General features: G+C 43.2%; 4 protein-coding genes and 1 long non-coding RNA gene across 7 annotated transcripts; 4 read left to right on the forward strand and 1 right to left on the reverse strand.

The window, feature by feature from the left end:
• Window positions 1–189: 189 nt before the first annotated feature.
• LOC100826545 (disease resistance protein RPP13) lies at window positions 190–5,456 on the reverse strand. 3 transcript variants are annotated; one of them, XM_024460062.1, is made up of 5 exons: window positions 5,211–5,456; window positions 4,133–5,086; window positions 894–2,872; window positions 693–752; window positions 190–582 (listed from the first exon to the last, which is right to left on the reverse strand). In XM_024460062.1, exons 2-4 carry the CDS (start codon window positions 4,966–4,968, stop codon window positions 703–705), a joined length of 2,865 nt encoding a protein of 954 aa, XP_024315830.1. In that variant the 5' UTR covers window positions 4,969–5,086; window positions 5,211–5,456; the 3' UTR covers window positions 190–582; window positions 693–702. The 3 variants fall into 3 exon arrangements, with proteins under 3 accessions (XP_024315830.1, XP_014754701.1, XP_014754702.1); XM_014899215.2 differs by having other exon boundaries at window positions 190–611; window positions 665–752; XM_014899216.2 differs by having other exon boundaries at window positions 190–579; window positions 5,211–5,455.
• Window positions 5,457–9,941: 4,485 nt separating this feature from the next.
• Window positions 9,942–10,393, forward strand: LOC112270584 (subtilisin-chymotrypsin inhibitor-2A-like). The gene has a single exon (XM_024458314.1). The coding sequence runs from the start codon at window positions 10,050–10,052 to the stop codon at window positions 10,257–10,259; it is 210 nt and encodes a 69-aa protein (XP_024314082.1). The 5' UTR covers window positions 9,942–10,049; the 3' UTR covers window positions 10,260–10,393.
• A 1,278-nt stretch (window positions 10,394–11,671) lies between these two features.
• On the forward strand, window positions 11,672–12,256 carry LOC100827160 (subtilisin-chymotrypsin inhibitor CI-1C). Its single transcript, XM_003569057.4, has one exon. The coding sequence runs from the start codon at window positions 11,772–11,774 to the stop codon at window positions 11,997–11,999; it is 228 nt and encodes a 75-aa protein (XP_003569105.1). The 5' UTR covers window positions 11,672–11,771; the 3' UTR covers window positions 12,000–12,256.
• A 1,646-nt stretch (window positions 12,257–13,902) lies between these two features.
• LOC100827474 (subtilisin-chymotrypsin inhibitor CI-1B) lies at window positions 13,903–14,565 on the forward strand. The gene is made up of 2 exons (XM_003569058.4): window positions 13,903–14,052; window positions 14,190–14,565. Exon 2 carries the CDS (start codon window positions 14,203–14,205, stop codon window positions 14,428–14,430), a length of 228 nt encoding a protein of 75 aa, XP_003569106.1. The 5' UTR covers window positions 13,903–14,052; window positions 14,190–14,202; the 3' UTR covers window positions 14,431–14,565.
• Window positions 14,566–14,953: 388 nt separating this feature from the next.
• Window positions 14,954–15,869, forward strand: LOC112270981. Its single transcript, XR_002963718.1, has 2 exons — window positions 14,954–15,157; window positions 15,254–15,869. It is a non-coding gene; the product is annotated as an uncharacterized LOC112270981 (long non-coding RNA).
• The last annotated feature ends 92 nt before the right edge of the window (window positions 15,870–15,961 follow it).

Here is a 15,961-nt window from a genome sequence, read left to right on the forward strand (position 1 = left end):
CGTTCGTCGGCGACACGACATCATGGGGCTTTTCTACTCCATGGCCATGGCCCATGGGCGAGCAGCTCTTCTCTGAATCAGTCTTGTTCTTTGTGCATTCGATGAATAAAACGCCAAGGATTACAACACCTCCAACAAGGATCGGCGATCAACTCCAAAAACGACACAAATCTTACAAACCACAGGCAGTAAATAATATAACCTGACTCGATTGTAGGAACAGGCATGGGGATCACATGACGGATTCAGATTAAGGAAACAAATATATCCTGGTTCTCTTGGTAACAGATTATTACAAGATCGCTCTCTAGCGTGAAGAGAAACTTGAAAAAGCCAGGGTCTCATACCAGCCTGAAGCTGTCACCCGACAAGCATATGCCCAAACTTGAATTTGAAAAAGCAGAGTGGAAAACCTCAACAAACTGGATGCCATGCACGGCCGGCTTTATTTGATTTTGAGCAGTGAAAATTTGAAGGTAGTCTTTCATCACAGATGGACCGAAGATTCAGTTTGTTCCATGGGCCCAAGTTTTTTTTATCAGCTTGTTCATCACCTTGATTACTCCTCGTCCTCGATATCTGCTTGAAATGAAGCACATATGAAGGCGATCGGTGGCAAGGGTGGATGAGCGTAGGTGAATACGTAGGTTTCTGGGTGGAAATCAGTGGCAAGGGTGGATGAGCGTAGGTACCTGAAGGTGATCAATTCATCTTCCGCTTGTAATCATCACAGATATCATCGTCGTGAGCATCTTTGGCGAATTTAGGAATGAAATTGGGAAAGAAAGAAACAAAGTCAATGCGCAAGAAAGCAAAATCATTCCGATAGTTAATTAGATGTATGACTCGATTCCCGCAAAAAAAAAGATGTATGACTCGATGCTTCTCCGTACCTTCTGGTATTCCCGGCTCCATGCGAATACTAACGATGGGACGATTAGGGTGGTCCTGCAGTGCGCGCCTCACCTCTGCCTCCGCTTCCCTGGCCTCTCCAACCGTCGCTCCATCACGATGGATGCTCACATCGGTACGTCGAAGCGAGAGCAGGTTCCCCTTCAGGCCCAATTCGAACTTTCCATTACCATCATCTTTCGCCACCCGCACACCCACACTGAACTCAACCGTTTCCGCCCTCGGCAATGCTCCCGGTTCAAACATTATTTGCGCCCCTGAACCACATCGCAATACAAACAACACCACACTACGGTACCCATCAGCACCGATGACCAGCCGCCGTTGTGTTTGCTGAGAGCAGAGTATCACAAGACTACGAAGAGCCGGTAATCCCGCAAGGATTTGCATGTCCTCCTGCTGCACTCCCTTGACTACGAGCCTTAACTCGGAGAGGTTCGAGAGACGCGAGGGGTCTCTCTTTATCCATGCCGGCAGTGTGGAGAGGTTGCTGGGTATGTCCGACTCAAATTTGCGGAGACTTGGAGGAGGCACCCAGCTGTGTTCTTCCAAAAGATCCAAGAGACCAGCGGAAGGTTCATCGTAGCAACCAATAATTAGACTTTCCAAATGCTTTAGGTTGCACAGAGACTCCACGAAAGGTCCGTACAAATCGAAACTCTTGACCGGGAAGATAATGTCAAGCTCCCTTAGTCTTGCAAGGCTGCTAAGCTGTTGTACAATGTCCAGAGAGGCTTGAATCTCGTCCAGCACTTCAATGGATGTTAGATTCCCCAACACACCTGGAGGCATCTCGCAACCAAGATGAAAACCTAAGAACATCAACCTTCTCAGCTTGCAAACAGTCAATGGAATTTTTTTAAGATCATAATTGCCTTCGAGATCCAACAACTGCAAAAACTGGAGATTTCCTATCTCTGCCGGGATTTCACGAATACCAGTACGTGCAAGACCAAGGTACCTCAGGTGAAATAAATTTCCAACACCCTTAAGCTTCCAACTACTTTCCCCAATATCACATCCAGCAAAATCCAGTACTCTTAAAACAACAAACCTCGAAAGAGCCGGCATGATATCAATAGCAGGTGGAAAGATAGTGACAGACCTCACTTGTGATATTCTCATGGAATTAATGAGAGAATTGGCTTCATGATCTTGTCTATGTTGGAGAGAGAGCCGACGAATATTGTTTTGACAAGACGTGCCATCGCTAGTACCATCCAATAAATTTACAAAAAGTTCTTCTCTTGACAAGAAACAAATAAGATCAAGAACCATATCATGTACGCGGCAACCTTCTACCAGGCCTGCCAAATTGTATATTGGCTGGATCATGCTTCTGTTAATGAGCTCGTTGAAGTAATTTTCTCCAAGCACAAAGAGGCTTATTCCTTGCTTTCCAGGCTGAACAAAACTTTCAGTGACCCACTTCCATATTAATCGATCTTTCTCAATATAGGAATCTTCTGGATATATACTAATATACAACAGACAAGTCTTCAGATGAGAAGGTAGATCATAATAACTGAAAGATAATATCCTCTGCATTTCCTCTAGACTCGCATCTTCTGTAAGTCCGAGACCAAGAGACTGGACCAAAGCATGCCATTCATGTACTGGTTTTATATGCTCCCCACTGCTAGCCAGAAGGCTGGCTATTGTAATTATAGCTAGCGGTACCCCACCACATTTTTTCAATATGTCGCTCGATACATCTTCAAACTCAGCAGGACAACAGTCATGAAATATTCTTTTGTGGAATAACATTTTGGAGTCATCAGCAGAAAGAGGCTTCATGTGATAAATTGAACCATCAGCTGAAGAGCAACATGTTGTGGATACACTGACTTTGCGGGTTGTGGTGATTAGCCGGCTGCCTAGATTGTTTCTATTGGAGAAAGCTAAGTTGATACCTTCCCACAGTTTTTCATCCCATATATCATCAATTATGACGAGGTACCTACATCAGTTGCGAGATCATTATTAGTTAAAGGCCTGCCCACATGCTTGATTTAAACTTATTAATCAAGCATATTGCACTTGAATGACAAGTGTGAATCTATCTATAGTATGCACTTGAATGACAAGTGTGAAGTCTACATGCATCTCAAACTTAGTAATCTGATTTAAACAAGCATGCATTATGATGGAAATAAGATGCTGAAAATAAATAAATAAATAAATAGAACATAATATGCAAAGGAGTAAAAACGTGGAAGGCGAGCAAATTGCTGGAAGGGAAAATATGTAGCAAACAATTTATTACTAAATTTCTATTATTGCTGGATGAATGACTATGTTGCAATATATTTAATACAAAATTTCTAATATTACTGGATCGACAAGTATACATGCTTGATTTAAACTTAGTAATCAAGCATGCATTTGAATGACAAGTGTGAAATCTCCATGCATCTCAATCTTAGTAATCTGATTTAAGCAAGCATGCATTATGATGGCAATAAGATGCTGAAAATAAATACATATAACATAATATGCAAATGTGTAAAAACATGGATGAGGAGCACATTGCTGAAAGGGAAAATATGTAGCAATACAAACCCAACCTGTCGGTTTCGCTGTCAAACTCGCTATTTGGTAGATTTCGGTTTACTAAAAGTAATTAGCCCTGAAGTTGTGGTCTTCTGTTGCAAACCCCTAGAATTGTGCTTGAATGAAACCCTAACCCCAAAAGATGGTTTTGTGAAATTTACTCATGTTAAATAGTGCATGCTTGAAAAGCAAAAAAAGATACTCCAGCCATTATTTTTAAATCCCTCGGCACAATGTTACAATTGCTATCAACTCTACGACAACTACCATACTCCCTCCTTTTCAGGTTAGTAGCCACATCTAAGAAATCCAAAATTTTCAGTTTGTAAGACCATTTGCTTTGGGAATAGACAAATAATTGATTGTCTCTCTACACTAATTTCTGTGTACTTTGGTTCTCCAATGTGGAACCAATCAATACATGAAGGAGACGGGTGGCTATGCATATTACATTAATAAATAAAAATGGGCTAACACTTTGTTTTTTGCGAAAAGGACACAGATCTATTTTAGAGGTTCACCAGAAGTACAAAGCAATTCAAATATAATAAAAATTAAGCTACATAGTTATTGTGATTTTTGAAATGGAAAATGAGGGGTATATAGTACAAGGAAATGAAAGATCGCCATCAAGCTTGTGGGTACCATTTTGGTAAGTGATGTGTACCTCTTGTCATCGAGGAATAACCGAATCCTGTCGATAAGCTGCCTTTCATCCAACATCGGCAGGTCTGAGCTAGACTTGTCGAGGTCAATGAGGATATCTCTGAAAACCTTCTTCAGGTCAGGATTCCGGCCGACAGGAACAAAGGCCTTGCAATCAAAATCCCCCTTGATCTTGTCATACACTGCTCTAGCAAGAGTGGTCTTGCCCAGCCCACCGAATCCGACAATAGAGACTATCTTGAGCCTCTTGGCAGAGATGTAGTTGTCCTCGATGGACAGCAACCTCATGAGCTCCTGATCCCTCTTCCCATAAATTCCGACAAGCTCTGCCGCCTCTGTGTACAGAGTCCTGAGACGAGGGTCGATAGTCGTGGTGGCTGCAGAGTCAGCCACAATGTTATCGATCTTGTTTCTGTCACGTCGAGCAGCCACCTCCTTGACTTCCATGTTGATGTCCTTGATAGCACCGGCGATCTGATGGCGAGCCTTGCCGTGCGTCAACACGTTGCCCATCCTCTTCACGAGCCGTTTGAGCTTGTTTTGATTGTGCTTTATTTCTTCACAGCCATCGACACGCACAAGGAAGGTGTCGACGACGTCCTCCATCTTGTAAGAGAGCTCTCTGACCTCATTGGCCCAGAGCTTGACCTGCTCGTCGAGCTGCTCCCGTGGCACCTCCGCCACCTTGCGGAGAGCAGCGTTCATGCTCTCCATCTCTTTGGAGAGGGATTCGACGTGCTTCTTGACGTTTTTTTGCAGGTTGTACTCGTCCTTGAGCAGCTCGGCCAGCTTGGGGAGCAAGCTGCCCATGGCGCCCGTCACCACCGCCATGACCATGAGCTCAGTTAGCTAGCTAATCCAAGGTAGTGTTTGTCTTTGAACGAGCTCTAGAACTGAGCCACGGATTAGAAGAGTTTAGCTAATCCATGGCGGCCATGGCCATCGGTGTGATGCCCTGCAGAAATAATGCAATCCAAGGTAGTGTGAGGCTTTGGACGAGCTGTAGAGCTGAGCCACGGATTAGAAGAACTTAGAACCCAGCCGGATCTGGAGTTCTACACCAAGAGTACTCAACGCACCTGGATGTGATGCTTCACGCCGGCGGTCACGGCGGGTCGCCGGGGCGACGGCAAGCGACGGGGGAGGCCGCCGACATTGTTGGTGGTGAGGCGCAGAAGAGACTCGACGGCGGCGTCCGACGTCGGCTGGGGCTGCAGGCGGCGCACGGGAGGGGGCGAGAGGAAGCTGGTGGTGGCTAGATCTGGAAGGAGTGAGTGAGAGCACAAGAGGGAAGCGACGACTCTGCTTGACTCGTGAACGCGTCTTTGTTTACTAGAAATGATGATTAAATTTATTGCTTCCACCTAGCTTCTGTACGGTTACCCCCAGGGCCCAGCCATGTTAATTCTCTATTCATTGCCCATTTCCGAAGAAGATTTTAGTAACTCAACAAGACACATGTCGACAAATCCAATCCTTTTCCAAATATCAGAGGGAGATCACAGCATGGTTGACAGGTTGAGGATCCGATGACGGCGGACGATGACGGCGGTTCCTGAATCTGGTCGCGGTCGCGCGCCGGTACCCTTTTTCCCTTGGCAGACGGCGGCGTTGCAGGAGACTGGCGCGGCATCTTCATGACTATCAAGACGAACGGAGGCTCGCCAGGGTCCTCAATTGACCGTCGGTCACGCGATGGCGTAGAAAGATTCAGATTGGCAGCGAGGCACGCGCGGCTCGATTTGTTCGTCGGCGGCGGTCAGGGGTAGGTAGGGGCAAGCCGTGGGAAGTAAAGTGAAGGTTCAGGCCGACGGTTGGCCTCTCGGGCGCATGGCCGATATGTTTTACATCACAAGTGATGTATATATTTACATCACATTGGGACAAAGTGTAAATCACCTTCAAAAATTATAATCGCCGGTTGGAGACCGGTTTTTTGCCCAATGTGATATAGAAGTTTTGTTTTACATCACCTCACCTATTATATGCATCAGCTGCTAAAGGTGCTCTAACACACATGGTAGAGAGGACAATAAGTGGGATCACACCAGTACAGTAGATGACACGATGGCCAATAAAATCTGATCCCTTAATTCATTTATTTCGTGTGACAAGTAAACATTATTAATCTCCTCCCGTCTCATTCTTCGGATTTTATTGAAAACAAAATATTCCCCACCGTCGCAGCCCTTGACTAAGAACTGGGAACTCTGCTCTTGGGATACTTGTTCAAGAAGAGAATTAGGCAGTCTACTCTTGCTAAAAAAGAACTGTGGTACTCTAATCTTGGATCAGCTGGTTTGTGGTCTCGTGAGCTTCATTCATGACCACGGGGTACTGGCTAGATCTGGAATGGAGACGAGTGACGGCACAAGGCCGGGAAGCGACGACTCTGCTTGACTCGAACGGGTCGTTCTTTATGAATTGATCAGTAATTAATTGTCTCCAGCTACTTTACTGTACGGTTACCGACAGCCTATATTGATTCGCTTTAAGTTGCACTGGGTACCACAGTGAATTTATCTGACGTACGTTAAAAACTTCACGTGCAATGTGTTTCAGCGTTTGGATATTGCTCAAATATTACCCTACCAGAATATTAATTTTTAGTGTTGAATAAAAATATGTTCTGCTTGGAGTGGTACCAACTTTTTGGGAAGCTTGCCACGATGGAGTAGTTTATTTGCCTTGCTAGCCAACACGTACCAACCAAAATGTTGACGTCTAAAACAATTTGGCTATCCAAATATTTAATACTTACTCCGTCTCATATCAAGTGACTTTTTATTACACGTATCTATATTTTTTTTAGACATAGATACATTCATATTTGAATAAATTTGAGTCACTTAATATGGGTCGGAGAGAATAAATAAAGTTACGTCAAATGTATACAACGGAATACCAATTATCTTTTCCTGAGGTGACATGTGTCACGTGTCCCCAAGCCTGGTTCAATTCAAGTGTATTATTTTTTCCAAATAACAAAGCATATCCGTATGTAATGCATAGTATGTATATAAAGGGAAAACAAAAATAAATAAATAATGAAAAGGTATTTAAGATATTTATCCAAAAAAACTACTAGGTCCAGCTCTTTGACTCCCTCCTCCTTGCCCAATTATCAACTGAACTCAATTTTATATGTAGAAAAACATGATTTTAGGATGTGAAAAATAATATTTTTACACTTTGAATTTTCGAATACCAACTCAGTCCTAGGCCGGCTCATGTTGTACCCCCACCCCCCACCCACCCCGCCATTGTCCCGAATTAAACATCGCTCTTTCTGTTGACAGCAATTAAACATCGATATTGTGTGCCTTTGGTGTGGGGCGACAGTGGCGATGCACAATGGCACGAGGGGAAGCACGCCTATACATGGATGCATTCGATTCCAGCTTCCGCGTTGCTATGGGCCGGTTTAACAACCGACTCTTGTTAAGGATTGGAGGGAGTACTAGCTAAGTGCACATGGTAATTTCTATGGGCCGGTTTATTTATATAGAGCACCTAGATGAATTTTTTTTTAAGTATTTTATGTGCTCACTTTTTCCAAATTTATGCTAGATAAGAATATTATCAAAAAAACTTATTTGAAAAAACAGTTACCTCAAAAGTATATGTCAAACAAATGAATGATATGTATATTTATCACATTGAATGGGTGGCGATTGCCCACAAGTAAAAGGCTAGGGAATAATAATCTCGAAATGGAGATCGGACGACCACCAACTTGAGGGCTCATTCGATTTGTAGGATTTTAGAGGGTTACTATAGGATTTCAAACAAGCAACAACCATCTTTTTTTCTCTGACGGCCTAATTTATTTAAGTACAAGTTTTACGGTAATTGGCGATTTTAGAAACCGTCCAACCCAGTTGATCCAACGGTGGATAAATAAGAAGTACTGAAAAGTACTAAAACAAAAATACTGGAAAGTATCCTCTTTGGGACCCACTAGTCAGAAATTTTCCACCAAAATCCAAATCCTCCTTTCGTTTCCTCTCCCAGTCTTGTCCTCTCCTTCCCCGAGCTTCCTCTTCTCCCCTCCTCTGACCCTCCAGGACCCCTGCGCGGCTGCGCCGCCGCCGCCTCCTCCCTCCGCCTGCCGCGCAGCCCACCTCGTGCTCCCCCCCCCCCCCCCCCCCCCCGGTGCCTGAGCAGAAGCAGGCACCCGAGGCGTATGATGATTTAATTTGTTCATTTTCTGTGGGCGTATGGATTGGCAGGGTGTTCCATCTCCGGACAACCATCCTGCCCGTGGAAGAGGACATGCTGGCGATCATGTTGAGCTTCAAGAAGTTCAAGATTAATTCATGGAGCAATACCAAGACTACTCCAGGCTGTGATGTGAAGAGGGAAACAAAGATGTCATCATCGACATGATATATTGTTGTTATTTTCCACCAGCGATTTAAAGTTAAAATTAGCTGCAAGCTGTAACTATCTTGAAGAAACTAAACTGGTTGCTTGATAGTTGATATATATAGAGAAAAAATAATTTATGCAACAATCATACCGTGTAAATCTTGGCTCCATCGAATTAATTAATACTCCTTGTTGTTGCTTGCATGGTGGATATAATCAAGAGGTTGATCGTCGTTGTTGATTGAGCTTCATATCTTAGATATCGCCTACTCCAAGCCTATCTCCAATCTTTTTTTCACTCGACAAATGGGAGAACATACTGCATAAGTTTTTGACTGACCCGCCTTGAGAGATTTAAAATCAGGACGAGGATTGCTACGATTTTCTCACTTCTGGTGATCTAGTGCAGAGTGCAGACATCCAAGGCTGCTAGTGAGAAAGATACAAACAAATTAAACTCTGTCTTTTCACCTTATGTTGCCAGCATACAAACAAATTACAAAAAAATAGAGAATGAATGAACGATCTCTGCCATTAGAGCTCACGACATCAAAATAACCAGAATAACTAGGCAAAAACAACACCCAGCACATAAATGAAACTGTTCAGATTCTTCAGAAAAGCTTTCTTGGCTTATCAATGTCATAAAATTCAGCTAGTACATGTCAATGTCAAAAAATTCAGCTAGTATATCAGATTTCAGGACTTGTCTCCAGCGTGGGCTTCCTGGACATGGTGCTCCTGAGCCGGTGCTTCAGGACGCCGATCTCAGCCGCCACAGTGTCGTCGTCATCACGTTCAGCCACGGCGCCTTGGGCGACGGTGCTTCCGCCTCCTCCGCCATGACGGCCGCCGCCACCACGGCCACGACGACGCCGCTGCGACTGAGGGATCGAGCCGCGACAGCAGGGTCTCCATGAGGGCGGAAGGAGAGGGAGGAGATGGAGGCTCCATGAGGCAGGAGGAGAGGTGGCGGCAGCAGCATGAGAGGAAGCGCCCGCTGGCCGCTTCGTGTGTGTCGATGTCAAGAGCCGAGATGTCCACATGAGCCACAAAACTGAACGACCGGGCCGCATGAGCCCAATAAGACCATTTTTTGCGGGCAAGGTCAGTAACCCGATAATCAACGGACCGAATTAATTCTCGCAATAGTACTAAGAAGTACTCGCCAATCACCGTAAAAGAGCTCTTATTTAAGATGTCCATCTCGTCGGTGCCTTAATTAGTCCTATCAAAAAATTCATGGCCTTGTCAACTTGCCAACATGCCTATATACAGTATGTATGTTGCTTGTTTGACCAAAACTAACATACCAACTTCGTCATGCATGCACGAACTGCAAACAGGCGCCCATGAGACGAAGAACACGTACACGGCACTACTTATCATCCAAGCAATATATCTGCCTGATCGATCATAATCTCACACTATAAATACACCCCTCCATCGACCAATCCATTATGCAATTCCAGCACTCAGCACCAACACCAAGCGCTAATATTATTATCAGCTGATTGATCCACGTTAATTAGTTTGGCCGGGACGATATGAGTTCCTCCTCCGTCGGCGAGGTGACGAAGTCGTGGCCGGAGGTGGTCGGGCTGTCCATCAAGGAGGCAAAGAAGGTGATCCTCAAGGACAAGCCTGACGCCGACATCGTCGTCCTGCCCGTCGGGGCGAAGGTTACCGATGACTTCCTGCCCAACCGCGTCCGCATCTTCGTCGACACCGTCGCCGAGATCCCCCGTGCTGGCTAGCTAGCATGTTCCATCCATGGATCTCAAGAATAAATGTATAACAGATCGAGCGTTAAATTCATGATGAATCATATGGGCATGTCATGTGTGTGTTTGGTTGGTTAATAAAGTGTTTCTCTTTGTTTGAAGTTCTATCCACAGGAGTGTCAGTTTGTGTGCGCCCTGAGGGCTTGCTCGTAATTTCTGTGCAGTTAATATATGAATTAATACCACTAAATAAGCATATTTTGTCAAAAAAATCAAAAAAAGGGAAACGGAGGAGATTTTTCCAAAATTTGATTTGTAAACTAAATATTAAGTAATTTATTATTTCCTCTGATACATAATAAAAGTGTCCAATTTAGTACAAAGTTGTACTAAGTTTGACACACTTATTACGGGTTGGATGGAGTATGTTTTATCAAAAAGGGATTTCAAAATTGTGAAACTGGTAAAAGATGTATAAAAAAGAGCATCAAGACGGACGGAGTGATATTTATATGGGACGGACGGAGTAATATTTATCTATTGGAGCCTACAACTCGGGGGAGAGGATATATGCATGTCCCGACCCGTTGTTAATTATCAAAAAATCTTGAAAACTAATTAATATGTAGTATTGTTCCCATATTTATCTAATTTTTATTCTCTTGTTCTCTGTTCTTAGTTTAGATCCACAATTTATTAACTATCGAGACACCGATTTGTTATGTTTGCACAAAGATTGTGTGTGGAGGAGAATGGTTGACCATTGCTAACATGGCATGTACGTTGACCCGTGGTCAGTCGGCAAGAACTTCCCCACATTGAAAAGGGGACATGTTGGAAAAAAAAACCCTACAACCAATTATGTATAATATCTTTCATGCTAGCGCGGTTCTCCCAAACCGGCCTTTACATTACATCCATCCAGGTTTCAGATATGCTATAGTAGTCGGCATATCTTGGGGTACATATCTTGCGCCGGCCCTGTTGGGCTGCTGACTGTGTATGTACCCATGTGTTGATGTTGTTTACCACATATCTCTCATTGACCCATGAATATATTCCTCAAGTAATTAGGATGAAGGACTAGAGAGTAGTACAAATTTTGAATTGGTCAAACTGATTTAGTACAAATATAAGACTTCCTATATTTAGAAATGGAGGCATGCAGTACTATTCATCAGTACAGCCAGCTAGGTCCACCTCGATCTATTTTACTGGTGAGTCACATCCTATATATCAATATTAATCAATCATATAAAAAAATTATGCAGCCTATCATCTCGCCAGCTAGCTTAGTGGTATGTTGCTTGTTTGACCAAACTAACTGACTTTGCCGTGCACGTGCACCCACGATTGAAGACGAAGAACACATACACGTACGGTATCATCCAAGCTAAGCAAATTCAGCTACCCCTCACAACCTCGCTCTATAAATACATCTCTCAATCGACCAATGTGTTATATCTGCAATTCAAGTACTACCACACGCAACACACCACGCCCTAAATTAGCAGCTGATATTCCATTAGTTCGACCGGCCGGAAGATGAGCTCCTCCGTCGATGCTGTGGCCTGTGGCAGCGGCGGGGAGAAGACGTCGTGGCCGGAGGTGGTCGGGCTGTCCGTCGAGGCGGCGAAGAAGGTGATCCTCAAGGACAGGCCAGACGCCGACATCCACATTGTGCCTGTTGGCTCGATGGTCACCACCGATTTCATCCCTAACCGTGTCCGCGTCTTCGTCGACACAGTCGCCGAGATCCCCCGTGTTGGATAGCTTAGCTAGCGCTAGCATGGTTGATCGATCGATCGATCTCAAGAATAAATCTTCAACAGAGGAATAAGTTTGTGCATCATATTGTCATGTGTGTTTGGTCGGTTAATACAAGTAGTACGTGTTTGTTTGATGTTCAATCCACAGGAGTATCAGTTTGTGTGCACAATGTAATCTCGTCTAGCTTGCTCTTCTTCTAATTCCTGTGCAATGTAAGTAATGAATTAATAATACCACTAAATAAACACATTTCTAATTAATCAGTGAAAAAAACTAGAATCATGAGCTAAGTCTCTGTTCTTCATGCCGCGGTTGATCCACATATCTCTAATTGACCCGTGAATTGCTCCACATTAATTAGAATCAAGGACTATGTACAGAGTACAGATCGATCGATGTATTAAGTCTGTAGCACACACGTGTTATACGGCTAGCAATCCATAACATTATCTTCCTCAAGTCGTGTATATATATGTGTCCTTGTCTTCGACCGATCTCTAACATTATACTCCCTCATTTTCACAACGATTGGCTTATTTGGTTTAATTAAGACAAGGTTTTGACCAATAGTAACTCTACTAGTGTGTTAATTATATGATACGAAATCATAATCATTAGCCAGAACTTTTGAAAACAAATCTGTATATTGATATGAATTTCATGTATGAAAAACACATATTAGTTTAGTCCATTGACGCCTTTGAAATTTGAAAGCCCTGAAATCGTTTCCGTTTACTCGCCTAAAGAAGAAGAAAAATTAAGTAAATTTCACAAAACCACACTTCTTGTGACTCAGGTTTCACGAACCACAATCAAACGCCTTAATCTACTCAATTTGAGTGAGAAAGCTTACCATAAAACTATGGTTCTATGAGAATATTAGTGTTAATCGTGGCTCCGTAAACTCTAGCCACAAAGAATGTGGTTTTGTGAAATTTACTAAAAAAAATAGGTATATATGCGGGAAGTTGGACCTTCCTTTTCGAAGAAAGCAGAATTAGTTGTTAGTAAATTATGCAAAAAAAAAAGTTCATACTTAAAGAAGAGTCGTGTAATTTTATGGCTTGGACTCATGGATACATACTCGATCGCCAGATGAATAAATGCATTGATCGATGGCAATTTGACATTGCTAAGTACCCTGGGGATTATCATACATGTTAACTTCTGTCTATTGTGATCATGCAACATGAACACTCGTTCCCAATTAAATTTATCTATTTTGGTTCTTTTTGCCTTGTTTTTAGTTGCCGTAGCCCCAGATCCGTAATTTATCAACCGAGAAAATAATTTGTTATACATTTGCTAGCTGGATATATTGCACAGATCATTCGGTGTGGATGAGAATTAATGGTCGACCATTGTTAACGTGGAATATTGACTTGTGATCGATCGATCTGAACTTTCCCACATCAAAAGGGGTGACATTTTCAAAACAAGATATCCTAACATACTAGCACGGCTCTTCCAAAACCGGCCTTTACATACGAGCCATTTGTTTTCGGATATGCTACAGTAGCGCCAGATCTGTTGGGACCCTTATCTTGTGCTGCTGACTGTATATGCATCCATAAGATCTGCGGGATATATACTCTTATTAAAATTGTTTGTTTGTTGATATTGTTGATCCACATATCTCTAATTGACCCGTGAATTGCTCCACATTAATTAGGATGAAGGACTACGTACAGAGTACAGATCGATGTATCAAGTCTCTAGCACACGTGTTACACAGGCTAGCAATCCATGACATTATCCTTCCTCAAGTCATATATGTGTCCTTGTCGTCTACCGATCTCTAACATTATCTCATCTTGTAGCAAGCTGGCTATAACTAGGTCTACTGTATAGACACGTGGACTTTTCGAAATTAGGTTTCTTCTTTGACCAGCTGATTGCATTTGCACGTCTTCGATCCTAAGCAAGTTAATAGTAAGCTATATTTGTATTGTTCGTCTTTCCTATAAATACAGCATGCATTTCCCTATGCTCATATCAAGTACTCCAGCTAAGCTAGCGCGATCGATCCCTCATTTTGCCTATCTTGATCTTACCGGTGAGTCAAACGATCGAATACACAGCACTGCGAGCTATATAGTACATACTCCATGCATTCACAGTCTTAGCTAGCTTTAATCTCTGATCTGCATGCAATGATTGATTGATTAATTAAAGTAACTGTGTAATTCGCAGCGCGAGGATCAATATGAGCTCCTCCTCGGACAAGGTCGTCGTTGATGGCGGCGGGGAGAAGAAGTCGTGGCCGGAGGTGGTCGGGCTGTGCACCGACGAGGCGAAGAAGATCATCCTCAAGGACAAACCTGACGCCGACATCATTGTCCTGCCCATGGGCTCGCCGGTGCCCAAGGACTTCAGGCCCGAGCGCGTCTTCGTCTTCGTCGACATCGTCGCCCAGACCCCAAGCGTCGGCTAGCTACTGTCTTCTTTCTCTTTCCCGCCAAACAATACTAGCTCGTACTCCCTCCGTCTCATATTATAAGTGTCACAACTTTATCTACATACGCATGATAATGAAAGAATAGTAATCGAATAATTATGTGTTAATCTGTGTTGTTACTCGCCACACCGTGTCATACTGCCCCTCAACGGGTGACGTCTTGATTTGTCAAGCCTCGGTGTCCGGCTCCGTATGACGACACATCATGCCTCGAAGCCTGATTCTGTGCGACAACAAGTCTTGCCTCGGTGCCCGGTTCCATATATATATACATATATATATATACACATATATACATATATATATGTACACATACACATATACATATACATATACACATACACATATACATATACATAGATATACATATACATACATATATATATATATATATATCTATATCTATATATATATATCTATATATATATATATCTAAATATATATATAGATATAGATATATATATATATATATATATATATATATATATATATATATATATATATATATATATATGACGCCACGTCTCGTCTTGTCACACCTCGATCGGCATCCAGCTCCATACGGTGTGCCACATCTCGCCTCAACATGCCTCACGGCGTCCCAAAGCTCCTGGTGACTCCCCGCTCTCTAGCCCCATCTTCCCAGCCACACACCTGTCCATGTCTTTTTTTTTAATCTTTGAGGCCAGGTGATTAGCAAAAGGTGTCGGTCCCTTCTTCTTTCTCTCATACTTTCTCTCCTGGTCATCTCTGTATCTCACCTCTCTCCTCCTCCTTCTCCTTTCTCTCCTTCATCCAGATCCCGCTGCCTCAACTCCTCCTGCAGGTGAGCGCTGTGCTCGTGCTCCACCGCATGGAGAGGGACGACGGAGGCCCGAGGAGCCAGCGACCCTGCCGCCTCCGCCAGCGCATCATTCGGGACTTGCCCTGGCTGAGGCGTGGGACTAGGCCGCGCTGCCCTTCGAGACTCATTCAACCGCGTCGTGGCCTCTGTCCCCGTCCCCTTGTTGAATTCGAGTACATAGTTACTTAGGTACTTGGTTTGTTGAATTCGAGTTCTCCTCTTCGATTCCTTCTTTCTATTTTTTTATCCATCGATTGTTGATTGTTATGATTGAGGATCGATGAGATACTTAGGTATCTGTGATGTACCTTAATGTACTTGTCATGTAACTTGATGTATCTGTGATGTACCTTCATATACTCGTCTTGTATCTCGTGATGTACTGTGATTTTTTTGTGGATAATGTGATATATCATACGATGTACTCGTCTCAGAAGTTCATGTACATGAGGTACTTGTGATGTACAATATGATGTACTCGTCTCATCAGTCCATGTACACGAGGTACTTCAAAACTGATGAGGTACATGTGATGTATCATTTGATGTACTCGGCTCATAAGTCCATGTACAAGAGGTACTTAAAAATTGATAAGGTACATGTCATATACCATAATGTAGTAAATATTGATGACGAACTAAGTATTGACGAGGTATTTCTTTT

This window comes from Brachypodium distachyon, chromosome 2 (assembly GCF_000005505.3).
Source record: "Brachypodium distachyon strain Bd21 chromosome 2, Brachypodium_distachyon_v3.0, whole genome shotgun sequence".
NCBI lineage: Eukaryota > Viridiplantae > Streptophyta > Magnoliopsida > Poales > Poaceae > Brachypodium > Brachypodium distachyon.